Source organism: Corvus moneduloides, chromosome 16, assembly GCF_009650955.1.
Source record: "Corvus moneduloides isolate bCorMon1 chromosome 16, bCorMon1.pri, whole genome shotgun sequence".
Classification (NCBI taxonomy): Eukaryota; Metazoa; Chordata; class Aves; order Passeriformes; family Corvidae; genus Corvus; species Corvus moneduloides.
The window spans coordinates 1,815,866-1,841,600 of record NC_045491.1 but is presented as its reverse complement, the minus strand read 5'-3'; the positions used below and the strand labels follow the sequence as shown (position 1 = coordinate 1,841,600).

Below are 25,735 nucleotides of genomic sequence, written 5' to 3'. Positions count from 1 at the left end.
GTGAAGTACCTTTGTTGAAGCTGAGCACTTTTAATACTATTGCCTTCCCAAAAACAAGGTTAAATCTTACTCGTATTAGATATCACTAGATGTCACAGAGTTCCATTAAACCTTATTTATGCCCATGTAAACCACAAACTTGCATTTTCTAGTTAGTGTTCACACTACCTTTAGTGGTTTGTCATAATTCAAGTCAATTTAAAAGCCCTCAGGTTTTGAGCTTTTTCATGCTGTCATCCCCACCATTAAGGCACCATTTCACAGTTGGGCTAAGCCTGTAACACACACCAAGAAAAGGAAGTTTTAAAGTTATTCCCCTTGCTCATTACAACTGTTTTTCTTTTGCACTGAAGTAGCCATAGGATATGTTTCCCTGTGTGCAAACACAGGGCTGGAGAAGGCTCAGCTGTGAGGAATTACACCGGTGCTCACGCAGAGCAGAATGAGGGGAGGCAGAAAAGCACTGGTACTCCTCCCTCCGGCTAAAGCACGGCTGCAGGTCACTTCTGGAAGCAGAAGTCTCAGTGCTGTGAAGCACAGCAGATGCTCTGCAGTGGGCAATCCTCCTGCATAGCCAATTAGGATGCAGATACTCTGAATAAAGCAGCTGCTGTGAGCATGAAGCAGGACTGAACCAGCCTCAACCCTGAACGAGGTATTCGCAAGACACCTGAGTAAGGGACAGGTTACCTCAGATGTACCAACTGCCTCCTCTGCCTCAGAGAGGGAATTTTCAGTAATTGCATGCCGCTAGGATTAAGTCCTGGATATATTCAAGTGGGGAAGTATGAAATACTACAGCCACTCTTCTATCCCTGCTCATTTTCTTAGGTCAATTAATGGCACTGCCCAAGGAAGGTAAAGGGGTCAGGCCTTCCTTTCTTTCACACCATTATTCCCTCTCAATTGCAGTCACTTAAGATACCAACCCTTTTATTTCTGAAGACTGATATTTCCCTCAGATGTGATATTTAAAGAGAAGGAATGTTTTGCGTAGCAGGAGCCCTAAGCACTTGCTCCTTTCCAACACTATGGTGTTATTTCAGACTCCACCAGTTTATCCTGCATACAGGTCAACTGTGCAGTTGAGGTCACTTACTTCCAGTGAAAGCTATCCAGCGGGCATATTTAGTAGCTTCTCTTCGCCAGTGGGAAGCCACCAGCAAGCCACATGTGACAGTTAGTGAAATGATTCCCATTATGATGAAAAATAACGTAGTGACCCACTCGGGAGGCAGCCGTGGAGGAATACAGGTCCTGTCACGTCCATGGATGGTTTGACACTGTCGCACAAGGCCAACTGTGAGAGCACCTGAAAATACATAGCAGAGAGGCAAGTAAACTTTCAAAATCCTCTCTGAGGGGCGCTCAATTGCAAACCACAGCTCAGAATTGCCCCAAAGTAAGGGATTCTTTCTTTGATGAACCTTAGTAAGCCTTTCAAACACGGAGGATGGGGGGCATGCTATAAACATCTGTCTGCATGTTCCTTCATCACACGCTTGCACAAGCTGAAGTGAGATGGCTGCAAGCTGTATCTGGTTCCTGAGTGGTAATCAAGGTCTAATCAAAGGGATAAAGCACTCGTAATAAAGCCTGCCAATATCTGCTAATGTGGTAGCTGAGTTGCATAGAGGATCACTCCCTCATCTGTGCAAGATGAAATACTTTTACAGTCTAACAAAATGAGTTGTAGCCCCCTAAAATGCCTTTAATTGTCTAATATCTTTCCCCCTCATCTGTAAACACAGCTTGAAGCCTCTGAACCTTGCAGCAGAAACTGCATTTGATTCACATATGATTTTAAAAACATTAAAAAAACCCCCTGCTTCTTGACAACAATTCATTAAAAAGAGTCCCTCCATGCAAGACTGATCAATCCTTTTGATTGTTAACAAGAGTTACTGTACCCAGAAACTGGGATATCTACACAAAAGATCTATCAAAAAGATCCTAGAAAAAGGATAAGATTGGTACAGGAACCGTAAAGATTTAACCAAAATGATGTCTTTTCTGTTAAATTATACAAAAAAAAAAATCTTCTTTTAAATCCAAGTCAGTGCTTTTGAGACTCATAAAGAAGCTTTTAGTGAGCTTTAATAGTGAAGTTATCTTTCTAACCCCACTTTAACTGGCAAGATTAAGATCCATTTCTTCCAATGTCTCTTAAACATCAAGTTCTACATTTCTCAATTTTATCCCTTCTTCTGAACTATTGTCCTAAATAATCACAATTATCCTTTATCTACATTAGGAGCAAAACCCAACAGTGGACAGCTTCAGAGTCAACATCTTTCTCCACAAATTACTTCAAGTAAATATTGTTTTAGTTGACCTGTTTCAAATAAAAAGAGGGCAACTTAGACACAATTACAGTAAGACTGGGAAGCTTAGGTTTAGCAGTTTAGGTTGGAGGGAGAAACATCTGTCATACTTTCTAGCCTCTTTTTGGGGAAAAAAAGAGCACGAAACAAAGGAGAAAGCCAGTAGTCAAAAGGGTAACCAGTCCTAGCATGCACCTCCTGGCACCCTGGAGCCGATTTCTACAGATCCTCTCTGCTCACACCTCAGCAATGAGTACCAGCAGAATCAGCTTCTGAGCTTAGAATTGTTGGGTTAGGAGGCAGCAGATCATGTTTTACTAGGCGTCTAGAGTTTTATTAGATGTACTGCTTCACATCCCAGGAGGATGAGAAGAATCAAGACCATTATCAGTTCTGTTGATATATTCTTGCAACATTTGTTTAGACTACAAAATTTCAGTCTTATTCAAATATATCCTTTTAATTACACATCCATTGACTGAAAGATTCAGGGATGAATTTTCAGCTAAAAACTGAACAACTACAAACCCAATAAAGTTGACATTTTCTCCTCCAGATACACAGCAACCACACCATTGCTGTGCATCAGGATCACACAAACCTCAGCCGGGGTTACACAAGCAGTCCTGCACAGCTCCTCACCTGCACAGTACAGTTTTGCATGAACTGCTTCTCTTCCATAGCTTGCAGTGTTTTCATTGCACATCAGCTGCTGGGGCAGAGGGGAGATGTGCCTGTGTCCTTAAAAGTCAAGCTCCCTGGAACACACACACTGCAGAACCTCATACAAAACACTGAGCAGTTTCCTGTAGTTTGGGGATAAAGAGGCTATTCACTGCAGCATCATAGAACAGGAAATTAATCCCAACCACTGCAAGACTAGGATTTAACAACAATTTCACTATCCTTACAGCAGAAGTCAGTTTTCTCTAAACTGCAATTCTAATCAAAGAATGACTTCATAAAAATGACATCATACACTCAATAGATGTTTTCTGAATTCAAAGACCTCTCCTGACTTCAGTGACAATAATTTAGTGCATTTTTAACTTTGGCAAAAGCAACGGTGATAGGAGTGACTCTGCTGGACTTGGTTCCATTTTGTGTCTTAACTGAAACACAGCTGCTGGAGATGAGCATGTATTAGCAAGAGACAACTATTTCATCTTTGCATCATTGTAGATGCAATTTGCAGTTTATATTGAAGACATTTTTCAATTAACAAGAGTACATTTAACATGTCAGATTCACAGAGAACCAAAGCTAAGCCCAGGAGTGCCATATCCAGAGGAAACTGAAGAGAACTTAATCTTGAACTATTATTTTTCAATGCAATTTTTCTTACTATCAACGTCTACTACACCAAAAGGAGATTTTTTCAAAAAAACCCCTCCCAAACCAAAAAACACAGAACTGAAAATGAAGAAAAGGAAAATAAAAATCTCTGAGTTGTGAGTACCAGAGTAGCATTCCTTCTTAATACACAAGGATAGCTGCAAGAAACTATTCAGATGATGGTTTCCTAAACATCACTTCTGGTGCCCAAGTGTATTGTTTCACCCTGGTGGGGCTTTTTGTTTTGGTTTGTTGGGTTGGGGGTTTCTTTGTTTGTTTGGGTTTTTTATTTGTTTGTTTGTTTTTTTAATCAGAGTTTTAAAGTGTCAGAATTAAATTTCAGAATCTGACATTTTGGAGAAAATATACTGAACTTTATGGCTAAAACCTTGCTAGCATATACACAGTACTTTTTCTTAACTCTGCTTTATGGATTATGAATCTGAAGTAGATATACTCCATATTCAAGGTTTTGAACCTTGAGTGTGCAGACTCTAGGGAGGCAAATGGAGGGCAAGAGGTCTGTAAACCATTTCTGAAGGTTTCACAAAGGTAACTGGAAAATCAACCCCATTATGTGCTCATAAATTCAGTTAAAGTTCAACTTTAAGTTGACTATACATGAATACCTCACTCGTGTGCATAAACTGGGCAGAAGGAAATGAAACCTCAGGGCTCGTCCCATAGTGACAAATCTGTTGAATTCAGACTTCAAAATAAGTCTCTGGTGTGGAAAAACAGTATTTATTTGCCATGAAATTCAAGAGGAGTGTGTTTATACGGTGTTTTACTCTCCCCCATTCTAAAGCAATCAAGCAAACAGTTGCCAGTCAGCTGCAAACAAACAAACTTGTTACAGAAAATCTTGTTTCACCTTCTCTAGCCGATCACTGAAAAGAGGGACAGAGATAGGAAATTGCAGAGTCCTTCTGCCTGTAGTTAAAGAGCCCAACAGCCCATCTCAAACCAATCACCAAGTTCCACTGATCCGTAAGAAAAAGGTTTTTAAGTCATCCTCTCAGAACTATTTCAGCATAATTGCTGAAAATCTAAGCACCTAACACAGGTATGGAACAAACAGCACAGCTAATGCCAGTAGATTAGGCAGCTGAAAGATGGCTCCAGCCCTAAACATGTGCAGTGGAGTAAACACAGCTGCCCACCCACCTCCCCCTGCCTGCATGGCTCAGCCCTCGGGAGCTACAATGACAACCCCGAGGTGCAGGGGCTGCTCCCCCGCTCTCATCTGCCTCTCTCCCTGAAACTTCCAAGACTGGCATTATTCAGGTCAGTATAGCTAGAACAGGAGGTGATTAGAATAGATATGCTAATTATTAAAAATGAAATTTGACCTTTATCAAATCAGAGAATGCTGCACTGAGCAAATGTTACTGAAGTGGTCCTTAGTCTTTTCCAGTAAATGTATTCCCTGAAGTGCCAAAGCATTTCAAACACATTAAACAACCTCTCAGTAGTGACAGTCTGTGTACAACCAGGACTCCAGTTAATTTCAGAGAAAGATTCTGTGATCACCCAACTCCTCCAAACTACCAGCAGTAATGCTCATTTTCCAACACAGCATATTTTTACTAAAATCAATCATAAAAAGACTCTTCAACAAATACACCAATGCTAGGGAGCATCACCTATTTAACAATTAAGTTTCACAAAACCATTGTGGAAAAGAGGGGGAAAGGCACCAAACCAAGGAGAGGCAAGCCCTCATTTTGCCCCCTGGTGCAGATGTGCAGCTGCCAGGGAGCCGACCCCTAAGTCCCACTCCAGCCCCGCGGTGCTCTGCCATCCCTCTCCTGTTTCCCTGGTAACTACAGAGCCACCAAGGAGGAATCACACTCTACAGAGACAAACAAAGATTGCTGCAACCCTTTAACTCCCCCTCCTCTACATCACTTCTGAATTATTAAAAGTGGCACAGCGATAGCACGGCTGGAAAGCAGCAGCATAAGAATGGCCATTCAGATGTTCACTGCTCATCTGTTATTTGAGTGCCAGGACATGCGGGACCAAGTGTGCCAGATGGACACAGGAGAGGTGCTACTGCCATGAGGAGCTCACCACAGCACAAGAAACAACTAATACGGTAAAAGCAAGATGCAGTGAATGAGGTGGGGCTCAAATGCTAGAAGGTCCCAGAGCTCAGCAGCTATGCTGGCACATGAACATGCAAGGCACAAACGCTCAGAACTGCTCTTGCTCAGCCTGGGGTACCTGTTCCTCCTCTGTATCCCCTACTGTCCCAAGCTGAAAATGTGTTTACTCTTTCCTATTATTGTAGAGAAAATGCTCTTCCTTGGGTTTAAATGCATCTGCAACCCTTTATATTCCTCAACAATAGCTTCCTTATTTCTACCTCCCATACATCAACCACATCCTTAGCAAAATGCTCAATACTAACATTAAATAAATATTACGGGCCAATATGCCTTGTGAGGGGGTTAAAACATGGAACTGCCCTCAGAGAGCTACCTGCTCTCCCTCCCTCATTGTCCTGATGAGATGGGGTGATGCTGCTGGAAATGCCAGTTGCGGCTGGAAGCTTCTGCTCAAAGGAGATACTTTTCTTTAGCGTACTGCGGAAAAGCAGAGTTTAGAGGTTTCTTAATGAGGTGCTGGTGACATGAATCTTAGAGCACTGCCAGTGTGGCAAGGACACTGCTAAGTAGTATGTTTTAGTAATGAGCACAGTACATGGAGCCGTGTTATTTGGGCACACTAAAACATTTATTGCTGCTGGTTAGGTAACAGTCACATGCCAGGGAATGACATATATGAAGTTAAGGGCAGTTAAGCCATTCCCTGTAACTCTCACTGGGCCACAGACAAGGACAGCTTGGTTTTGAGCTGATAAACTTGAATGGAAAAAGGTGTAGATCCATCTAAGAGGAACAGGCGGCAGCAATGAGCACAGCTGTAGCTTGTTGCCAATCCAAGTGGAAACTTGAAAGGTCTAAAGAAAACACAGTGATTTGGTCATGGTAGACTAATTCCACACACTAGTGTTAAGGATAACCATCAAGTTGGCTTCGGCCACCCTGCCTTTAACGTGTTTGCTGCTCCTTGCCTGCAACCAAGCTGACAGAAGACTGCTTACAAAGTGAGCGAAGCATAGCTGAGGAATTTCTGAGAGGAAAAAACAACACAGCACGGAAAGAATAGTTCCAATGCACCTACCCGTAACAGCAAACAAGGAGGAGGGACTTCCAAGAAGAAAATTTTCAAAGTCATCAAAGGAATTTGGCAGTTGAAGTGGGATGTTTCCCATTCTTACATATGGAATTTATTTTCCTGCAAGAGGCACTTGAAGTGATGTTGCTATACAAAGGGGGAAGAGAGAATGACTTATTTAGGTTTATTTATATGTATTTTGTTTTGGGCAAAATTTCTATGAATTCTATAGTCTAGGTACTAGTTCCTTGGAAACAGAGGGCTCTCCCTTCTGCCTTTCCCAAAATCCAGGGAAAAGCTGTGCCTTTCTAGGATAAGCACCACCTCTGGTGTGAAGGCAAAAAAGACAACAGCATCTCACTGGTTTGCAAAACCAAGGAGGAAAAAAGAATTAACAACACTGGGGAAGACCACTTGATCCTGTAAGGCAAGGCTCATGTTGTAAGAGTCAAACAGAGTTATGGGGTCTCTCTGTCAGGTCCCACTGAACAAGGCCCACAGGCACAGCTCCCAGAATCACTTTGTGTCTACAACTGCTCACAGTTATAGCCTTGTAAGTTATAGCGCTCATCTCAATTTTCAACCTTGACCCACTAAAGCAATTTTGAAAAGTTTACAGCCTCAAATAACATCATAGCAGAGCATTTTTTAAAACAGCACATACACATAATTAACTGCAGCTGAGTAACTGTAAGCAAGTTGAACACCCTGTCTTCACATTTGTGCTTCAGTCATTGTAGGACAACACAGTAACTGAGTTATACCTAAATAGCTATAAAGGGTATATAAAAGAATCAAAATATAAGATAAGATCATCTGCCAGTTTCTAATCAAGTATGAAAATATAATGTCTGGTACAGTTCTTACATAAATAATTACTTCTTCTCTGAGGGATGGAGGTAGTTTGAGTAGATGCTCTTTAGCACTTATGCTGCTAAAATAACTTTGAGGTTACCATGCAAGTACAGTATTCAGGATGTAGCAGAACAGATTGATTCTTTCACTGCGGATGTTCCAGTACGTTGTTCAGGTAGTAGATTAATAGGAAACCAAGACTCACTAAATAAGATTTATGAATGTTAAAGGATAATCTACAAGAAGGCTGAAAAGAATAAAAGAGGATCAGCTGCAAAGGCACAGAATATAGAATTCAAAATAAAGAGATTATAAATTATCTTTCCTGCCTTTTGTATGCCAAATCTTATGCTTTTGGCCTTCACTCCAATTTGTCTCTCAAATCATCTAACAAGTATCATAACCCTGGGAAAAATCTTTGGAGTTTCTCACTTTGAAGACAACCAGATACAAGATCAATTCATACACCCACTGGAATTCCATTGGTATGAAACAAACAGAAAAAAAAAAACCCCAAAAATATTTATGCAATGTTAAAAAAGTCAGTTTTCAATAAAGACCTCGATTTAGTGGCAAAGTCCCTGCTCTATCTAGAGGGCCTCTTTTAAGAACCTTGTTGTAAGAGTCCTTGTTGTAAGATTATGTTATACAATCTGTTATTTCTCTTCTACTCAATTTATCCCCTCCTCTCAAATCTGATGCTCTCTTCCTCCTAAAACAGCTTCAAAATGCATCATCGTTCTTGCTCTAGAGATGTAAAGGATGTTTACTTGCTTCAGGAAGGAAGAATTCTTAAAAATATTCATACAGGTGAGGTAATATCCCTGGCTTCAATCCCAGCTTATATCAACTATGAGGAACCTATCAATTTAATTATATTTAATAATCTTAATTTCCAGATAATTGAACTTATTAGGTACCATTTTTGGCATTCCTTAGAAATCTTACTGACTTTTAAAGAGAAGAATTCAAAATTTTAAAGTCTAAAGCCAATATTAAAAGAGTTGTGGTATATTAGCAAAAAAGCCTGCCTTGCTGCTGAAGAACATCTGGTGCCAAGTTGCCTCAAAATTTTTCAGTTCTGTGTTTGTATCATGCCTAATGCAAACCAAATCTCCCTTCCACAAAACCCACAGTCTTCTCCCTCCCTCTTCCTTTCCCAAAGAGAAAAAAAATCAGGGGCCATCTATTGGGAAAGACTTACACATATTAGAAAAGTTTATTACTACAGATGACAATCATTATGGTACATTAGTTCTGAGGGATGCTTAAATTGCAGACATTTGGACCAATAAAACGTGAGATTATTTCTGAATTCTAGTAACTTTCAATGCCCTGCTGCTTGTGTATTGGGTTTATTTAACTTTTTTTTCTTTTGCAACCCTTCTTTTTAATTTTTTTTTGAGATGGACCACCAGACTCTCTAAGAGCTACCCTCAGGCCCTAATGCAGGAACAACTCTCCTGACACAACAAAGGCTGTGTGTTCTCACATATCAGAGCCAAGAAATCTGCCTGTGCTGAAGGTATTCTTTCCTTCAGACGAAGGTATTAATTCAAATTTCAGAAGACAACATTAATTAAATGTTGGTAAAGAGGATCTCTAATAAGCTGCATCCTTCTGGTTGTTTATTTTCTAACACTATAAGCATTTTTCACAATGGAACAGTTTTGTCAGTGACTAGAATCTTTACAGTTTCTGAAGTGGCAAGGGCCTGGAAAAAAAGAGAACTTTCCTAAAATAAGAAAGCAGTGTTTTATTTAGTTTAAAACACAAACAAAGAATCCAGTTATTTCCCTTTTTCCTCCAACCAAAGTAGAGCTACTCAAAGTTGACAAAATTCACTGCCTAAAAAAAGAAAGATCAAAGGCAGTGTCAATATTTAAAAGTGATTTTTGTAGTCAGCTACACCATTTTACGCCATATGTTCAGTTGAAAGCCACAAGCTATGCCACCTACAGCTGTTCTGCCATTTAACAACTGATGAGCTTGTGTTCTTTTTAACAGTTAGTTAAATTGGGCTTCAGACAGAGCTGTAAAACGATACCTCTTTATCCAATACACCACACGGCCCTACCCCAACCTTCTCAGAAATGGTCTGCTCAGCACCTCACAGCTGTATGGCTGATGTGCAGCTCTCTAAGGCTGCATCATCAACAGGAGCCAGTGACATGAGGTGGCCAGGCTGGGGCAGTAATGGCAGCACCAAACTTTGCCACGTGGTACAAACACAACATAACCAGAACAACACAGAAATTCTGGATCTCACAGTGCAGTAGTCACACAGGTGTCTTTTATAAGATGGTCTGTTCACAGGCTGGCAATAACTGGACTCCAGAGCCCTCCATTTTTAACTCCTGCATATCCAAAAGCATCATTTCATCAAGCTGAGTTTCAAACTTATTAGATATGCTCAAGCAGATCAGGATGGATATACCAAAAGTCCCAAACCACCCCAAGTAAAGTACCCTATTGTTCTCCCTCTTTTTATTCATGGAGAGAAAGTAAGTATCAACCTTCCTGGTTACAGCCTAAAGCAATTTCTCTAACCCAGTGACAAAGGTAGGGGGAAAACTCAGGTCCTGGCTCCGCCTTCAAGACTGCTTATGCATTTTAACAAATTAAATTCATGAGGAATAAGGATCATCTTCCTCTGTCAGATACAACCGTTGTGCTTTGCACTGATCTCAGCTTGCATCAGACACACTCCAAGGACACCCACTGATCTGGCTCTGCCATGGCCTCATGAATCACCCAGTGGCGAAGGTGAAAAGAGAAGTGTTGAAATGCCTTTTGGTATTTGTATGGTTAGAAACACATCTGCAGAGTTTACGTGTCTGTTCTGCACTCACTCAGCCTAAATACACCTTATGTGCTTGAATGTTTGCCTACACCTGAGCAAAACTTTCTCTTGGTCCACTACAGACAGAATATTTCAGGCCCAGATTGCCTGAAAGTACAACAAGCAGACTATGCTAAATAAAGAACAAAACGTTCAAAACCCAAACCAAATGCACTAACAATTGTGGCAGTTTCTTTACATCACATAACTGATGGCAGGATTGTATTTATAGCAATGAGGACACGAGAAGGGAGGTTTGCAGGTAGAAGTAATCCTTCATTAGAACTGCTAGAAAAATTGGAAAGATAAGCATATTTCTGGTCTTGCAAGTCCTTCTCTGGACACACAGGTTACCATCACTGTATCAGCTGGGGATATAAAAGAGCCTACCTCTGTCTACTATGGTAGACATATGGCACTTTTATCGACTGAAGAACAGCACCTATTTGCCCAAAGATGTATTTCACTACAACTAGAATAATATTTCAAGCAAATTAAAACTTAACCTTAGTTTTTATTCCTAACGCCGCTTTTTAACTGTTGCCAAATCTGTGTATGACATGCTTGTAACAACTGGGAATACAGGTTAAACTGCACTTCAAGTAGGGATTAGGTACAGGGCCAAGATCTTATTATCTACAAGTAACACTTGATGTGCTGAAAGACAGACTGAGATACAGCTTAACTACATTCAGGACTGCTGGCACACAGTTTCCTGGCTAATTAACATTTTAAGCCCCTGCCAATAAAAAAGGCAAACTGGAAAATGAACTGAACCAAACCAAACCCCAACCTCCTTCTGCAGTAATAATCCTCAAATTTAGGCATTTACTTGCTGTTCCCATCACAATAAAAACATTAAAACCAAAGAAGAATAGGAATGCAGGAAGCATATTCAGGATTTATCCCAAAGTATGTATTTTCTTATTGCTTTTGCTAGGGCAAGTCCTTGTTTTAGAAGCCTGCATAATTTAAGCCTGAATTATTTAGGCAATTAACAGGTGCTGTCGGTGTGGTGATAACACTTTCTCCCTTATCACAAATTGGCATCTACAAAAATAGACTGTTAAGAGTCTGGAGAGTTCTCTTTTATTTTTTTTTACTAGTATAAGAGAAGACAGACCATTCCTGAACAGTTAAATTCGCACTTTACTGAAATAAAATAGGACTTTATTGAAACAGCAAGGCTCAGTCCTTTCTGAGCAAGTAGGACTGTTCTTAAAAAGCAACCATACGTTATATAGTGCTCCAAAGAACATATCTGTTAACAAATGTTTACACATTTGTTATACTGACATTCTGAAACAGATTCACTCTAATTTTAGATTTTATATAAACAACCAAGAGATCTCTGTCCTTATCACCAACTTCATCTTACTGAACCTCTACTTACAGAGAACATTTACTTCAGATTACATTGGGCATAAGTCAACAGACTTCTGTTTGCAAAACAGCAACTGCTACTTCTGGCCTTTACTCTCTTTATTCCATCATTTTTCATGTATTGAGCTTCAGGGTGCTTCTTGAAATTGTTGAGTGACCCAGTAATATTCCACTGAAAGAATTTATGGGACCACATTAGAAATTCTTGGCCTTTCAATCTTTTCAGGTTTCCTGTACAATCTTGTTGCATAGTTTTTAAATTGAATTAAGTGTGGGCTTAAAAAACAAAGTGAAACATGCTTCTTCCCACGAGTTTCTACAATGGAGAGCACATCATTAACGCCTGAATTTAGGTGCACAATTCGTTTCAGAATGCAATTCAACCTAAGGAAAATAAAAAAATTCTTTCTTCACCCTTGTGACTTCTCTTCCCCCACAGCATGAAACGCCTACAATGCTCCTCACATCAACAGGCACAGAGGAAGCAGCAGTGCATTTTCCCCTCTACAAGAAAGGATATCAGAATCTTCCACTGTTGCAGTTCTGGAGCTGACACTTCCACTGACCGTGGGAATACTGTTGGATTACTGTCTATGATTGAGAAAAAGCTATCTCTTAATGCTCAATTTAGAGTATTTTTATTTTATATAGAGAAGACTGAACATCAAAGCAAATTTTCAAGTCAAACAAGTCACCCACTATACAAAAGTCATCCTTCAGGAAACTTGAAGCCCATGACAACCCTTTATGAGTTTTCTTCACTTTACTTTGGTATAGAGACATTACAATTAAAGGTTGTTAATGTTTTATACATTAAGCTCACACTGATGAAGTTACAGATTAAACCATTCCCCCTTACTTGTACATTTGCCCTGCCTATCAACAAAGTCAGGATCCCTCTCATTTCAGATGTATACAAAGATTTTATTGCAGAAAGCAAGCAGTTTCACCAAGATATCCTAATAATATTAGTATATGTGCCATCAATTTGAGAAAAGTAGAAAGAATCTAGGTTCAAAGCAGCTCTTCTGAAGTATTCATAGCAAAACAGTTGTGAGGTACACTGAACATCAGTTGTCCTGTTCTGATCCCACACGTATTCCTTAAAATACAACTAAATTACATTGCTGCCAATAGCAGAAAGTAGTCACAGCAAGAGAAGTGGAAACCACACAAGAACGGCCTGGGCAAAAGAATGGAAAGCCCCGAAGTAAGAACTGCAAGAATACAAATTGGGAAGCTGGCTCCATGATGAGCACTACAGAAATAAACTACTTGACTTTACTGTCTATGAACACTGTCATTTGATTATTAAATTCTTGGATGTACCAAGCTCAGAGACAGCCCAGCCCTGTTAATGCATTGTGCAAACAATGGCACAAAGAATTGCTCACCATCAAGTAAGTTCAAGGCCTAATGAGAATTGTCCTCAACTGGACAAGTATTTAAACATCCAAGTGCAGTATTAATCACTACACCTTGAGAGACTGTCATCCTTAATGATCCCAAAGTGCTTTGTAATTTATGGCACAGAACTGCAGCTACCATGAGGTTCTTGGGTAGCAGCCAACTGTTGCCTATTGCACTGTGTTGTGCTGGCTCTGAATACTGCAGTGAATCGCTGGGAGGCTTTTGATGCCCTCACAAGGGAGCATTTTAGTTCATCCCAAGGACCCAGATGTAATAGACTGTTTTGCTCAAAGACAGGAACCAGGCTCTATATACTCTATGAATTTTGAACCTCAAACTCTTAGCAGCAAGTATTTCCTACTGGATTAGCCCATCCCACAGAAACACCCATCACAATAGATGTTTCCTAGGGTACCCAAGAGAGATCAAACTCTTGTCATCAACTCTATCCACAAAATTTAAAATATATATACAAGACAATACATCAGACAGGAGATAAAATATGATATCATAGGAAGAACCCAAAAGCTTCACACTGAGAAGGGATATAACCTATGACTGTTGATTCCCCATAGATCCCTATAGGATCAGGCCAATATAACTGCTTTGCCAGTCTAGCTTGTTTCCCTTCTCCTTAAAACAGACACATACCCTGCACAGATCCTCTTCTTGGCCATATCTCCAGTTTTTCAGATCTGTGTATATCTCCATCAGTCAGAGGCTTGAGGAAGAAAAGTGAAATTGAGGAAAGCAGCTGGAGCGTACATAAGAGGATTGCTGCAAAATTACCAAAGAACTTTTCTCCTGCATATAGCCCTCACTAATAAAAAACTCTCTCAATTACTAAATTTGTAGGCATTCTGAATTACAATAATAACAACTTACAACTAGGTAATAAGAAAATTATTTTAAAATTTAAAATTGCATAAACTAAAAAATTTAAATAATTTTATAGTTTTCCCAAATTACTTTGTAGAAGAATAAAACAGCTTTTATATAGTATTTGTTTCACCATACTACAAACATCATTTTGTATCTGTTTCTAAAATAAATAGCAGCATTTATTCTCTGTGAAGTTCAGTATACTTCCTCATCCATGAGTCACTTTAGCTACATTCTTCTGAAATACACAGGCCTCAACCACTGCTGGAAAAGGACTCAAGAATGAGGTGAAGAACTCCTGCTTAAGGATGAAAATCCTACACACTGCACTGCACTGCATTAAAATAGATGGGAAAAAGTTGAGCTGTTTTGAGGAACCTATGGAAAAAAAAGTAGGTCAAGCTTAAAAGTTTGACCTACTGATCTTCTCTGCTTTGGCAAAAGTACAAATGGAGTTTACATAATGCTGCTCACATGTAAGTGCTGGCTGGGAACTAAATGATACAAATGTTTTTAATAAGCCCCAGCCATTAACAGGATTCCTTTTTTTTATTATTTCAGACAATTTTATATCTTTGTTTTGCAGTACACACTATTGAATCCTTACTTTTAAGACTCAATACATTTAAGTTACTCTTGTGTTCATTTCAGTATAAGTTTGTGGCAACAAATGTAATACACACACCTCAAATCAGGTCTAAGTTGATTTAAAAAACCAGATCAAACTCAGGTAACTTCCTGAAGCTACAAAGCTGAAGTCTGAACAAGGCATCTTTCCCACAGACAAACCACGTGTACAAAGCAGCTTCACAGTCACATACTTCTTGAGTAAAGCACAGGATGGACAGAAAACAAATCTGTATCTGCACATACTGAATAGAATTTAATTCTGTAGGAACTGTGCACACTGCTGGAAAGTAATAAAGACAAAAAGGGTTATTCCAAATATCTGAAACTCAAGTACCTTATCCAAAGCACCTACAATTAGAAAAGACAAATGAAATGCCTGTTATTCTGTGATTTTCCCCCTCAGTTTAATAAAGCAAACTGTGACAGGAAACAAAAGTTAAAAAAACACCTGAAATGAAATTAAAGCTTTGCTGTTAATGCTAACAGAAGTTACTGTGATAAAGACACCACCTTTGCTTTACAGAGGAAGAAACTGGGGTACTACCACAATAACTTGCCAACATCCAAAGTCAGCCGTGCCAGATACTAGATTTGAAAGTTACTGGCTCCCAGATCTCAACTCTATGTTCAGGTACTTCTTACCTAACTCTTTAACACTAATTAGAGAGAGAGGAATTCAACAGGATTTGGTGGAAGGCAAACAAATAATTTTGTACCTTCACACGCTAAAGAGAAAACAAAATGTGCACCTAACAGGAGCAGCATTAGCTTGTATCTGTTAAAACCAGATGTAAAACATCAGTTCCTCTATGGACAAAAACAATTGGCTCTCTCATGTCTTCTCTGGCAGGCTCAAATAACCAGGCTGACACAGCTCTCTTTCATGAGATTCTTCCTACACATAAAATAGTTCCATATGTTTAAATGCTGAATGGTTGAGTAAACACAAAATTAATTCATTACAACAATGCCTTTCTTTGATTTTTCTTGTGCCTTAAGGCCTGGTCAATTACAGAACCCAAGCACAATTCAAACACTCTGCTCTGTCACATTTTTACATCCACTTGAAAGACATCTACAGACACAAAGTGGAATGGAAATGTTCATTTTAAAGATGGCACTGACCCTCCCAGTACAGGCAGACCTATTAACAGGCCACTCTTGTTGGAGTATTCAGGTTATATGGGGTTCAGAATCTTGTTCTTGTTTGGGTTTTGTGCTGCTCTTTTTAAGGCACTGGCAACATCTCTGAAATGCAAGTGCTGCTGGCAGGGCCTGCATCTTAGGACCAGCAGGTCCTAATCCCTCACTGTGGGGATCAGCAACACATCACAATCCACCTTTCCCTCCTTCCTCACACACCTGGGAGCATCCATCAAAGAAATGTGTTTTCCTGAAAATTATGTCCCAGAATCTAATTTTAACACTCTGATGTTCAGATGGCTTTGGAGATTGCTTTTCAGCACTCACCTCTAGGACCTGATGGTACATAAATCTTCATTCTCTGTATCATCCTCCTTTTTTTTTTTGTATTCTCAGCATGCAATCCAAACAGGTTCATGAAAGGGCAAATAACTTCTCCTGTCACAGTCACTACACGATAGCACAAAAAACATTAGGAAAAAGTAATTTTGTAGAATTGCTTCCTATCATGTCCCATCACTTGCTACCGAGAAGAACTGGGAGATGCATACTGTGTTTTGAGTATATTGCAAGGTGCTTAACAAATGATCACCAGAACCCTTTTGCAGTTTTTGAAAAGCCAGCTATCCACACATCACAGAAACCAAACACTATCTCCTTCAGAGGACAGCACAATGGCTGCTCTATACCATGGCTTGTCCACAGGGGAGCATTGTACATGAACAGTTTCTCAGCACAGGCCCTAAAGGGCAGAAGTCACTGGTAATACGCCATACTGATTTTTACATATCACTACTTTTTGAGCAGACAACTTCATTTAGAACAATAATGCCAGCTGGAACTCAAGTTTACACCCTCTTTAAGTTGTGGATTTACTTTATTTATCTATTCTATTCTATCTAGAAGTACTGTTTCACGTGACCACCTTCATGTGGTCTTGGGTTTATTCCATGTATACTCAGTGCTCCAATTAGAGAAAAGTATTTCAGTGGTCTCAAGCTCAGCAGGAGCCAGGAATCACTGCTTGGTCACACCACCTGTGATAGTTCATTAAGCTGATCCCAACAAAGCTACAGTTCCTGTTGGGACTGTGAAGCAAAATTCCTCAGGAAGAGCTTTGTCATGCAGAGGAATAACACTGAACATCAGTAATTTTCCACTAAGTACTAGACAACTTATTCCACAGGAGCAGAGAGTTAACTGCCTCAGGAGGAATGGCCTGCTGCACAGAGCCTGCTGTTCTGTAAGACCACTGCATCTGAAATCATACTTCACAAATAAAACGCAACTGAGTATGCAAACCCCAAGAACTACACATAACACTTCAGAAGATACACAGAAACGCAGCATTGGTAAACAGACCATTTTAAATAAGTGCCATATTCTAGATTCACAATTCACTCTCACACTGTTACTGCACAGCAAGATACAGAAGGAGTTTAAATGAAAAATGTAATTCCTAGCACAAGTGACCTTGATACTTTTGTCACAGAAGCAAGATGAAATTGGAAGCTCTGCTGAACACAAATATGGCCCAGGTCAGCTCTACTGGGCCTATGCTGAGTGGCCTGGCCATAACATTCTACTGTGTGTTCCCTGGTGACCTATGGATCAGCATAGGAGGATGTGATATATCCTTGCTTTAGGAGTTACCCATCAGCTAAGCACCCCTAAATCCTGACATCCATGTTAACTTAACAACTGTTATAAAAAGGGTACACGTTGTTCTGTAAATTGGAATCAAATGAACAATCATGCTACATATGAAGGGATGACTAAGCCACATAAACAAACTGATAGCTTAGCTTTCTGAAGGAAGATTTTACTTGATTAAATTATTCCCTTGACTTACTTGACCTATACTAAACCCTATAAAAAGCATTTCAAATTGTCAATCCCCCCACATGTACAGCTTTTAACATCTCTAATTTCAACTGTGCATACTATTCATACCCTTTTTCCTACAAAAGGGTTGAGAGCTGAAGCTAGAGCTGCTTCTATCCCCCTTCCTCTCCTGCTGAAGACAAAATATCAAAATCATTAAAGACCCTCCCACACAAAGAAAGGAACATATGGAGACAAAACTATCAGCTTATAAAGTTCTTTGCAGAAGTGTAGAGATACAGGAGCAAAATTCCTTCCTACTGAAATCAGTGGCACTTTAGGCATTGGCTTAAATTAAAGCCAACTCTGTCCTTATTTCTCACACAGAGTGTCCGTTTGATAAGAAAAGGCAGTCAGTGCAAGAATACTGAGCAGCTGCTGGTTTCCAGATTGGAGTTATCAGTGTTCTGTACTTGCACAGCACGAATAACAAAACCTCACTGAGAACTCACTGGAAGAAAAATCCATTTAATTTTCATCTTTCCTTTACCATCTTAAAGATGTATGAAATAGCTGAAACCGAGTTAATGAACAATTCTTACAAAACTACATAAAGAAAAAGTGCCCAACAGAGACTTGGACCCACATCCACAAAGGTGTAGTTCCTCTGGCCTAAAGACAGATAAGCATCTGAGACCTTCAATAATCTCAGTTGCAATCCTTTGCTGATAATTACTAGGGAGAAATTTTTATAGCCAACATTTTACAAGTGACTGTAAAACTTATCTTTAAGAGTAAGATTTAGGAGACTAATCAGCCCTTTTATATTGATTTTAAAAATATTGAAAACTATCTAGATTTTCCAGAGAAGCATTAAAGCCAGTGATTTATTTTGCTATCCAATTTAGCTGAAACTCATCACTATCTCTGGAGTAAGAGGTACATATTGTTTAGCATCCAAATCGGAACAGATTTTTTTTTCCTGAAACATAAGCCCAGGTTCCCAACCTTAGTGGCTGTAAACAGCTCTGAATGAGCCAATGCAGTGCTGAAAGACCTCTGCTCTTCGCCATCCTCAAACAGCTGCAGTATTGAGGAGACCAGGCTGTTCCCCGCTGCCTTTCAGAACCCCCAGGACAGCAGCCAAGCAGACAAACACTATTACTCCCCTTCTTCCTCGCTACTAGGCTGATTTGCAGAAGCAGAATTTAGAATAATTCCCACAGGAGATGAACCTAAGAATGCAGAGATAAAGCAAAGAAATATTTTCTTTCACCAAATAGTTCCTTCCACCAGCTGAGCATAGGATGCTCCAAAAACACCCTGCTTCTTAGTGGCACATATGGAAGCTGGATGCCTTGGATGTGCTCCAAGCACAGTAGTCTGCTGAGAGTCCCTGAATGTCACCAGCAGCTGGGACAGGTTTTACCATCAGGGCTGTGCCCTCCTGTGCTGTATCTCTCCCCAGCAGACTCTGGGTAATGAATGGCACTCATAAAAGCATTCACCTCATAATTCAATACTACAGGAAGTCCTTGGTTCAACAGGCATCTCCACACTTCCTTTCTTTACAGTTTGGGCAAACTGCTCAGTTAGAAGGTCTAGGCACCAGAAATATACATTTATATTGCTTTTAAGCACAAGTATTATAATAATGCATTGAATCCTGTATCAGTAAAAACCTACAGAAGAGTCATTAAGGGTGGCAGCTAGCTCTCCTTTATGGTTTCACCAAGACAACTATTTGTTTGGCTTCAAAATAGAGCAAAGAAAAAAAAGGCTTAGATCTGTCAAAACATTCTTTGACTGGTGTAGTCCTTCAGAAAAACCCATACAGATTTTGTGTTTGCCAGCCTAATTAAAACTGTTCGTTGCACCTCAGAAATGGCAGATGATTCTTAAGTAATCATCCACTAAGTAACTAATAATGATTGCTGCTGAAAGTATTTTAGGAAAAAAATTTGTATTACAAAGAGATATAAAACATTTTTCTTTAGGAAAGAACCTAATGGACTGTGCTTAGTTCCCAAAGGACTGTTTCTTCCATGAGCGCTTTTTTCAGAACAGTTTTTGTTATCTCATTTCTGTGCACACAAAGAGAATCCAACATCCTACACATTGCACAGGATCTGCTAACGTGAGGCAGGACTTCAGAAAGACATACTTAAATATTTGAAATTAATACTATTTTATTTGACCTTAAGCCCCTGAAGAAGGGCTCATTACTGCAGCACTGCTGTTAGCTGGAATTATAAGAGGAAAGAACCAACTATTTCATCTAGCCACAGGCAGGGAGATCATCACAATTAGCTACAGGAGGAACGGTGAAGTCACCCAGGGAGTTCCTGAAGGCTGCACTTTGGGAAGGGACTCGTTCCTCTCCTCTGAACCATGTTGGAAAGTCTGGGTTCTAGACTAGGTAATTAAAAGCAAATCAAATAAGCCATAAGCACAGTCTGGTCAGAGTACAGTCACCAATCCCTAATAGCCAGTGTTTTTAATACTCTATTTCATGAGAATAAAGGAAATATGACACAATTTGAACCAGTGCAATCCATTCACATGCAGTGAATATTAGGCATGGAAGATGCAAGCCAGATGAAAAAAATTTTTAACCCTCTGCAAGAACTTATGACAGAAGTCTTTACAGTCAGACCAGTTCTCTCTATACTAACCTGTGGTTTGCTTGGAAATGATAAGTTTAGGAAAAGTCACAGAATCACAGAATCTCCTGAGCTGAAAGGGACCTAGGGGGATCATCAAGTCCAAGTCCTAGTTCTGCACAGGACAGCCCCAAAAATCACACCATGTACCTGAGAGCATTGTCCAAACACTTTTTGAACACTCACAGGCTTGATGGTGTGACCACTGCCCTGGGGAGCCTGTTCAGTGCCCAGTCACCCTCTGATACCGAACCTAAACCTCCCCTGACACAGTTTCATGCTGTTCCCTTGGGTCCTGTGACCGGTCAAAGTGGTTAAGTTAGTTTAATCTGTTTGCAGTAAGGATGGCTTCCTTTCCTGACAGGGAACTCTGGGTTCCTCTGGGACATGAGATCAAAGAGCTGTCCTCCTCCTGTTCTCTCTCCCTGCTCCACTGATCACAACATGCAGGTCTTTATCAACAGACTGAATTAAATTGTTCACAGAAACAATTACATCATTAGTAAAAAGACAGATGCACAAATCCTTGTTCTTTTAAAGATAGCAATGTCACACTAAAATAAAAAACACATGGGATCTCGGCTTAAAAGCGGATAAAAATCAACACGCAGGAAATATTCTAGGGGAAAAAAAAAGATGAAGGAAAGCAAGAACTTCCCTGCAACAAAGGAAACGTCAGTGTAGTACGAAACACTCCAAACCTGCCGCAAACTAAGCGGAGACAGATCTCAATTCCCTGTCCAAGGTGACGGCACCTGGGAGGCACAGGCAGGGATGCTGCCCTGGCCCTCGGCTTCCCAGAGTCAGAGCCGGCTCGGGGGCTTTGCAGGACCCCTCGGGAGACCGGGCTCTGCCAAGACAGCCGGGAGGCACCGCGGGGGCTCTGCCCGGGACTGGGGTCCCACCAGATCCCCCCGGCCGCTTCACTCGCCGCCGCCCCGGGGGAGCAGCCCCGGGAGCGCCCGGAACCCGGCCCAGCTGCCCTCCGGCCCCGCGGCCAGCAGCCCCCCGGGCTGGCCTCCCCTCGGCGCCTCACGCCGGCCCCACCGCCGCCCCGGGCCCCGCACCCCGCCCGGCCCCGAGCCCCCCGGGCGCTGCCGGAGCCCTCTCCCGGCCACCCGCCGCACGCCGCCGGCGGGTCCCGCCGCCGGCCGCCCTCACCCGCGGACTCGCCGGTGTTGATCCAGTCCGGGTTCGCCAGGCTGGCGATGGCGAAGATGTCGGCGGCCAGGAAGAGGCATCCTGAGATGATGGTCAGTTTGTCCATCTCCTCCGGCTCCGGCGGCACCCGGCTCCGGCCTCCGCCCGGCTCCCACAGCGGGCCCGGGCCGGGGGCGCCTCACGGCCGCGGCTCCATGGGCCCCGCGCCGCGCTCGGCGGCGGCGGCAGGAACGGACCCCGGACGGCGCCGGAAGCGAACCCGGCGGGCGGGGGGGCGGCGGCCGCTCCGGAAGGGGAACCCGCGGTCCCCAGCGCGCGCCCCGGGCGGGGCGGTGCTTCCCGCGAGTGCGGGGCCGGCGCCGGGCGGGGCGGGGCGGGGCGGGGCAGCTCCGGGGAGCGCGGCGCGGGGCAGGGGGCCTGCCGATGATGGGCGGGACCGCTGGGGGCGGTGAGAAGGGCGGGGCTCGTGCGGGGTCGGAGGGGTTTGCCCCGGTGGGCGAGAAAGTGGGCGGGGCTGGCCGGAAGGCGCGGAGCGGGCGGGGCGGGGCCGGTGGGTGCGGCCTGAGGGAGGGGGCGGGGCACGGGGCGAGGGTGGGGCGGGCGGTGGCCCAGGGCGGGTCGGTCGTGAGGGGCGGGCGCTGCCCGGGGACCCCGCCGTGTGTGGTCCGCGACCGGCTCCGGTGCGAGGAGCCCCAAGGCTTCCCCTGCCGCCTGCTGCTTCGCGGCCCTTATGCGTCGCGATCCCCAGAGGTGTTTTGGAACCGACAATGAGCCGCTTGGTCAGTACCAAGGGCTGAGGAACAACCACAGGTCTGTGTTCACCACAAAAACTGCCTTCTGTTTTTCGAGTCCCTGCTCTCTATCCCTTTGCAAGGTTGGGCATGAGGTGGAATTCCACAGCTACTTCTGTAGCGCTGATGAGAACAGGGGAAGTGGAACGACTGAGGTTTGGCGGCTGTGGAGCCCCTCAGAAGCCGCCACGGTGTTGTGTCTATGCTGTGTCTTTGGAAGAAAACCTAATTAATTGTGACTGGAAATCTCACCCAAATACAGCCATTTTTGATGGCATGCTTTTCCATGGATTCAGCTGTACACAACTGTGGGGAATCTGTAGCCAATAAATGAACAATGCACCAAATGTGGGAAACCAGCCCGGTTTTGGCCACAATAGCTCTGTGCCTTCGATACTGTCATTCTGGTATGGGAATGCTGAAGTAAATGAACCAAACAGTCCCCACATCTACAGGTACTTGGAAAATATCTAATTGCCTGCATAATTCTTTTCCTTCCAACAGTGAACACCCACCTCTTTTTCCAGAGCAGCACAACTGGTCTATATGGAACATACTGGGAAGCCAAGTGGGTGACTGTCTGCACTGTTTATTTTTATGTAAGTATTTTATGTAAATGGCAGACTATACAAACAAAATGGAGATATCAGGAAAGTAATCTTAAAGTATTCAACAGCAAGCAGTAGGATTTGTTATTTGGAGAACAAGCCCTGTACTTACCTCCCATTGAAATCGCCTGTACTTGACAAATTTTCTTAAGGGTGGAGAAAATACAAGGCTTTTGATGAAAAATAGCTGAAATTATTCCCTTTAAACCAGAAAGAATTGGTGCATGGAAGAAATAGTGATTTGAAAAATCCATTTGCTATAGGCATGCAGTATTTTCTTGAAGTCCTTAATAGCTGGAAACTCCTCTGTTCTGTTATTTTGTGCCCTGTTCCCTACCTTCCCTGAATATATTGCCCTTAGTAATGAATCCTTAAGTAACAGCACTATCACTCCTTCTCTTGGCAAAATGTGTGACTTTTTAAGAAATAAGTTTCTAAGTAAAACTACTTTCAGTGTATTTATTTGCAGAAAGCAAGTTTATGGAGTCTTTTGGCAGCAACTCAGCACACAATGCCTGTCTAAAGAGTAACTAAGGATGAGAAGCTTAACTATTTGGACACTTACAAATGGGGACAGCACCTGCTCAAATGTCTCCTTAAACCTTTTATTGAAGCATGGTATCACACTTTCAGCTAGTAAAGTTTTCCTCTCACTTTTCAAAGGGCAGTTGACAGCACTGGAAAACTTCTCTCAGCACACATAGATTGCAGCATTGATGGCAGATACTAGGAAGGATGAACAAGGATTAGCTCTCACAGTGGTACAGGATGGGCCTTATCTCCAGATAACAAGCCTTATTGAAAAAAGCTCTGCAGCTAATGATGGAAAGCTGAAACCAGGTAAAAAGAACCAATAGTGATATTAAAATTTAATAGCATTGAAAATATCCTTGTACTGCATTTATGCTTTGAGCCTGTCTCTGATTTCTTTACACTTACACAGATCAAAAGAAACTCAGTTTAAAATTACAGAGAAAAGAAACTAGCACAAACTGTATAAAGCTCAGTGCCAGCATTCCACTGTGATGAAATACCTGTGATCTTAAAATAGCTGATACAGTAACTGTTCCATAATCAGATCAAGATTTAAGTCTGTACATTGTTCTCCAGCAAAAACAGATTTCCTATTCACCAGCAGATTTTTCCAAAAAATATTTTGACTATTACCTTTATGTAACAACTAAACTTGAGTAATAGAATTCTTTATTCAGTGCATTATTGTTCAAGTAATTTCACTCGACAAGTAACACAAATCTTCCCAAGGCTTGAAATTAATTTGCTTTTTATTTCTCTTTATTACAGAGTAGTTACAAAGTGGCAATGGACTAATCTCTGTGCTTTAATAATCCACACAGGTGTTCATTTGCTAAATGTTTTAAATGAAATGAACCGTGTCAGTACTAGCAGAGTATTACCAGTTATTAAAGGTTTCTTGTGGAACATCTGACACCTGTATTAAACTTGAAATTGAAAGCTCTGTAAATGTGAGTGCTTCACATGGGTCCCCAGCCCAATTACATTAAACTCATGAACTAGTTTGGGGAAGATACTGTGCTATGGTAATTCCCAGCATGAAATTGTCTCTAACATTGAAATCTATGAAGCGAAAACTGGAGCGTAATGAAGTAATTTAGAAATTTACTGGCTGTACAGGTAAAAAGCGTATCTTTAAATTAGAACAATTTTCCTAGCAATGCCTTTATAGTTTGGGCAGTCCTTTCTTCAGAATTGCAAGCACCACGAAGAAATATCTACTTGCTTGATGAAATAAAATCCATCCAGTTCTTAGCCTCTTCTTAGGAAAAAGGCTTTGCACTTTTGATCTGAGTATAAAAATCAGTGGAAAAATCTAGAGAACAAATTTGAACTTATTATTATTTTCTTAGGACACGATAGCTCATCCATTCCCTGAAAAAAAATCCCTTTGATTTACAAAAGTATATATATGATACTGATTTGGTTGTTGGTTTGTTTGGGTTTTTTCCATCTATAATTAGAATACTAATCATTGAATATTAAGAATATGCATCACTGAAACTAAGTAGTTCTATTTGCAACAATTTGAAGAAGGCAAGCTCCAAAAACATTTTCAATAAAGGCTACAAGGAGTCAAATTATTTATGGCATGGGATGTGTTTGATTTACTGGAGCAAATACAGAAAGGTTTAAAGCAGGTTGAGGACTTGTAACAAGTAAGATGCACAAATGCACTATTTGGGAGCTTTTCTTGCAGCAAATTATATTTTATCTTTAGGGACTTTTTTTTCCCCCAGTTGATTGAGTATAATCTGTAGTTGCAAACAGGAACCTAAAAGAACAGTATATGACTGCTTGTAGCTTGAACAAGTTGGTGCCACTCTGCTGAATATAAGAGGAGATAGAAATTAAGAGAGGTAGGGGGAGGTACTAATATCTTAAAATCCTACAGTTACTCACCAAACTGGCACAGAGGCATGCATGTCCTATTCCCCATGCCAGCAAGAAGAAACAGGGCTGCAGAGCATGTGTGTCTCCTCAAAATACCTTCAACGGTGCAAGAAGTATCTCCATAAAAATCTTCAGTGGCCTCTTTCTGCTGGAATGCCTCAGCTCTTGCAGGCACCTCCTGCTTAGCCCCTGGCTTCTCCTGACAGGGTCTTGCAAGGTGCCCATGTGTTGGTTGTTTTGACATTCTGCTTCCTGCCTCCTCTGTGAGCAT

General features: G+C 41.5%; 1 protein-coding gene and 1 long non-coding RNA gene across 2 annotated transcripts in view; one reads left to right on the top strand and one right to left on the bottom strand.

The window, feature by feature from the left end:
- The window catches only part of MOSMO (modulator of smoothened), a 31,250-nt gene extending 9,400 nt beyond the window's left edge, over positions 1 to 21,850 (bottom strand). The window contains exons 1-2 of the mRNA XM_032126047.1: positions 21,639 to 21,850; positions 1,100 to 1,312 (exon numbers count right to left, since the gene is read on the bottom strand). Coding sequence (XP_031981938.1) covers positions 1,100 to 1,312; positions 21,639 to 21,744 — 319 coding nt within the window. The 5' untranslated portion in view covers positions 21,745 to 21,850. The remainder of the gene's footprint in view (positions 1 to 1,099; positions 1,313 to 21,638) is intronic.
- A 408-nt stretch (positions 21,851 to 22,258) lies between these two features.
- On the top strand, positions 22,259 to 25,154 carry LOC116451802. The gene is made up of 2 exons (XR_004243342.1): positions 22,259 to 23,028; positions 23,701 to 25,154. It is a non-coding gene; the product is annotated as an uncharacterized LOC116451802 (long non-coding RNA).
- Positions 25,155 to 25,735: the final 581 nt, after the last annotated feature.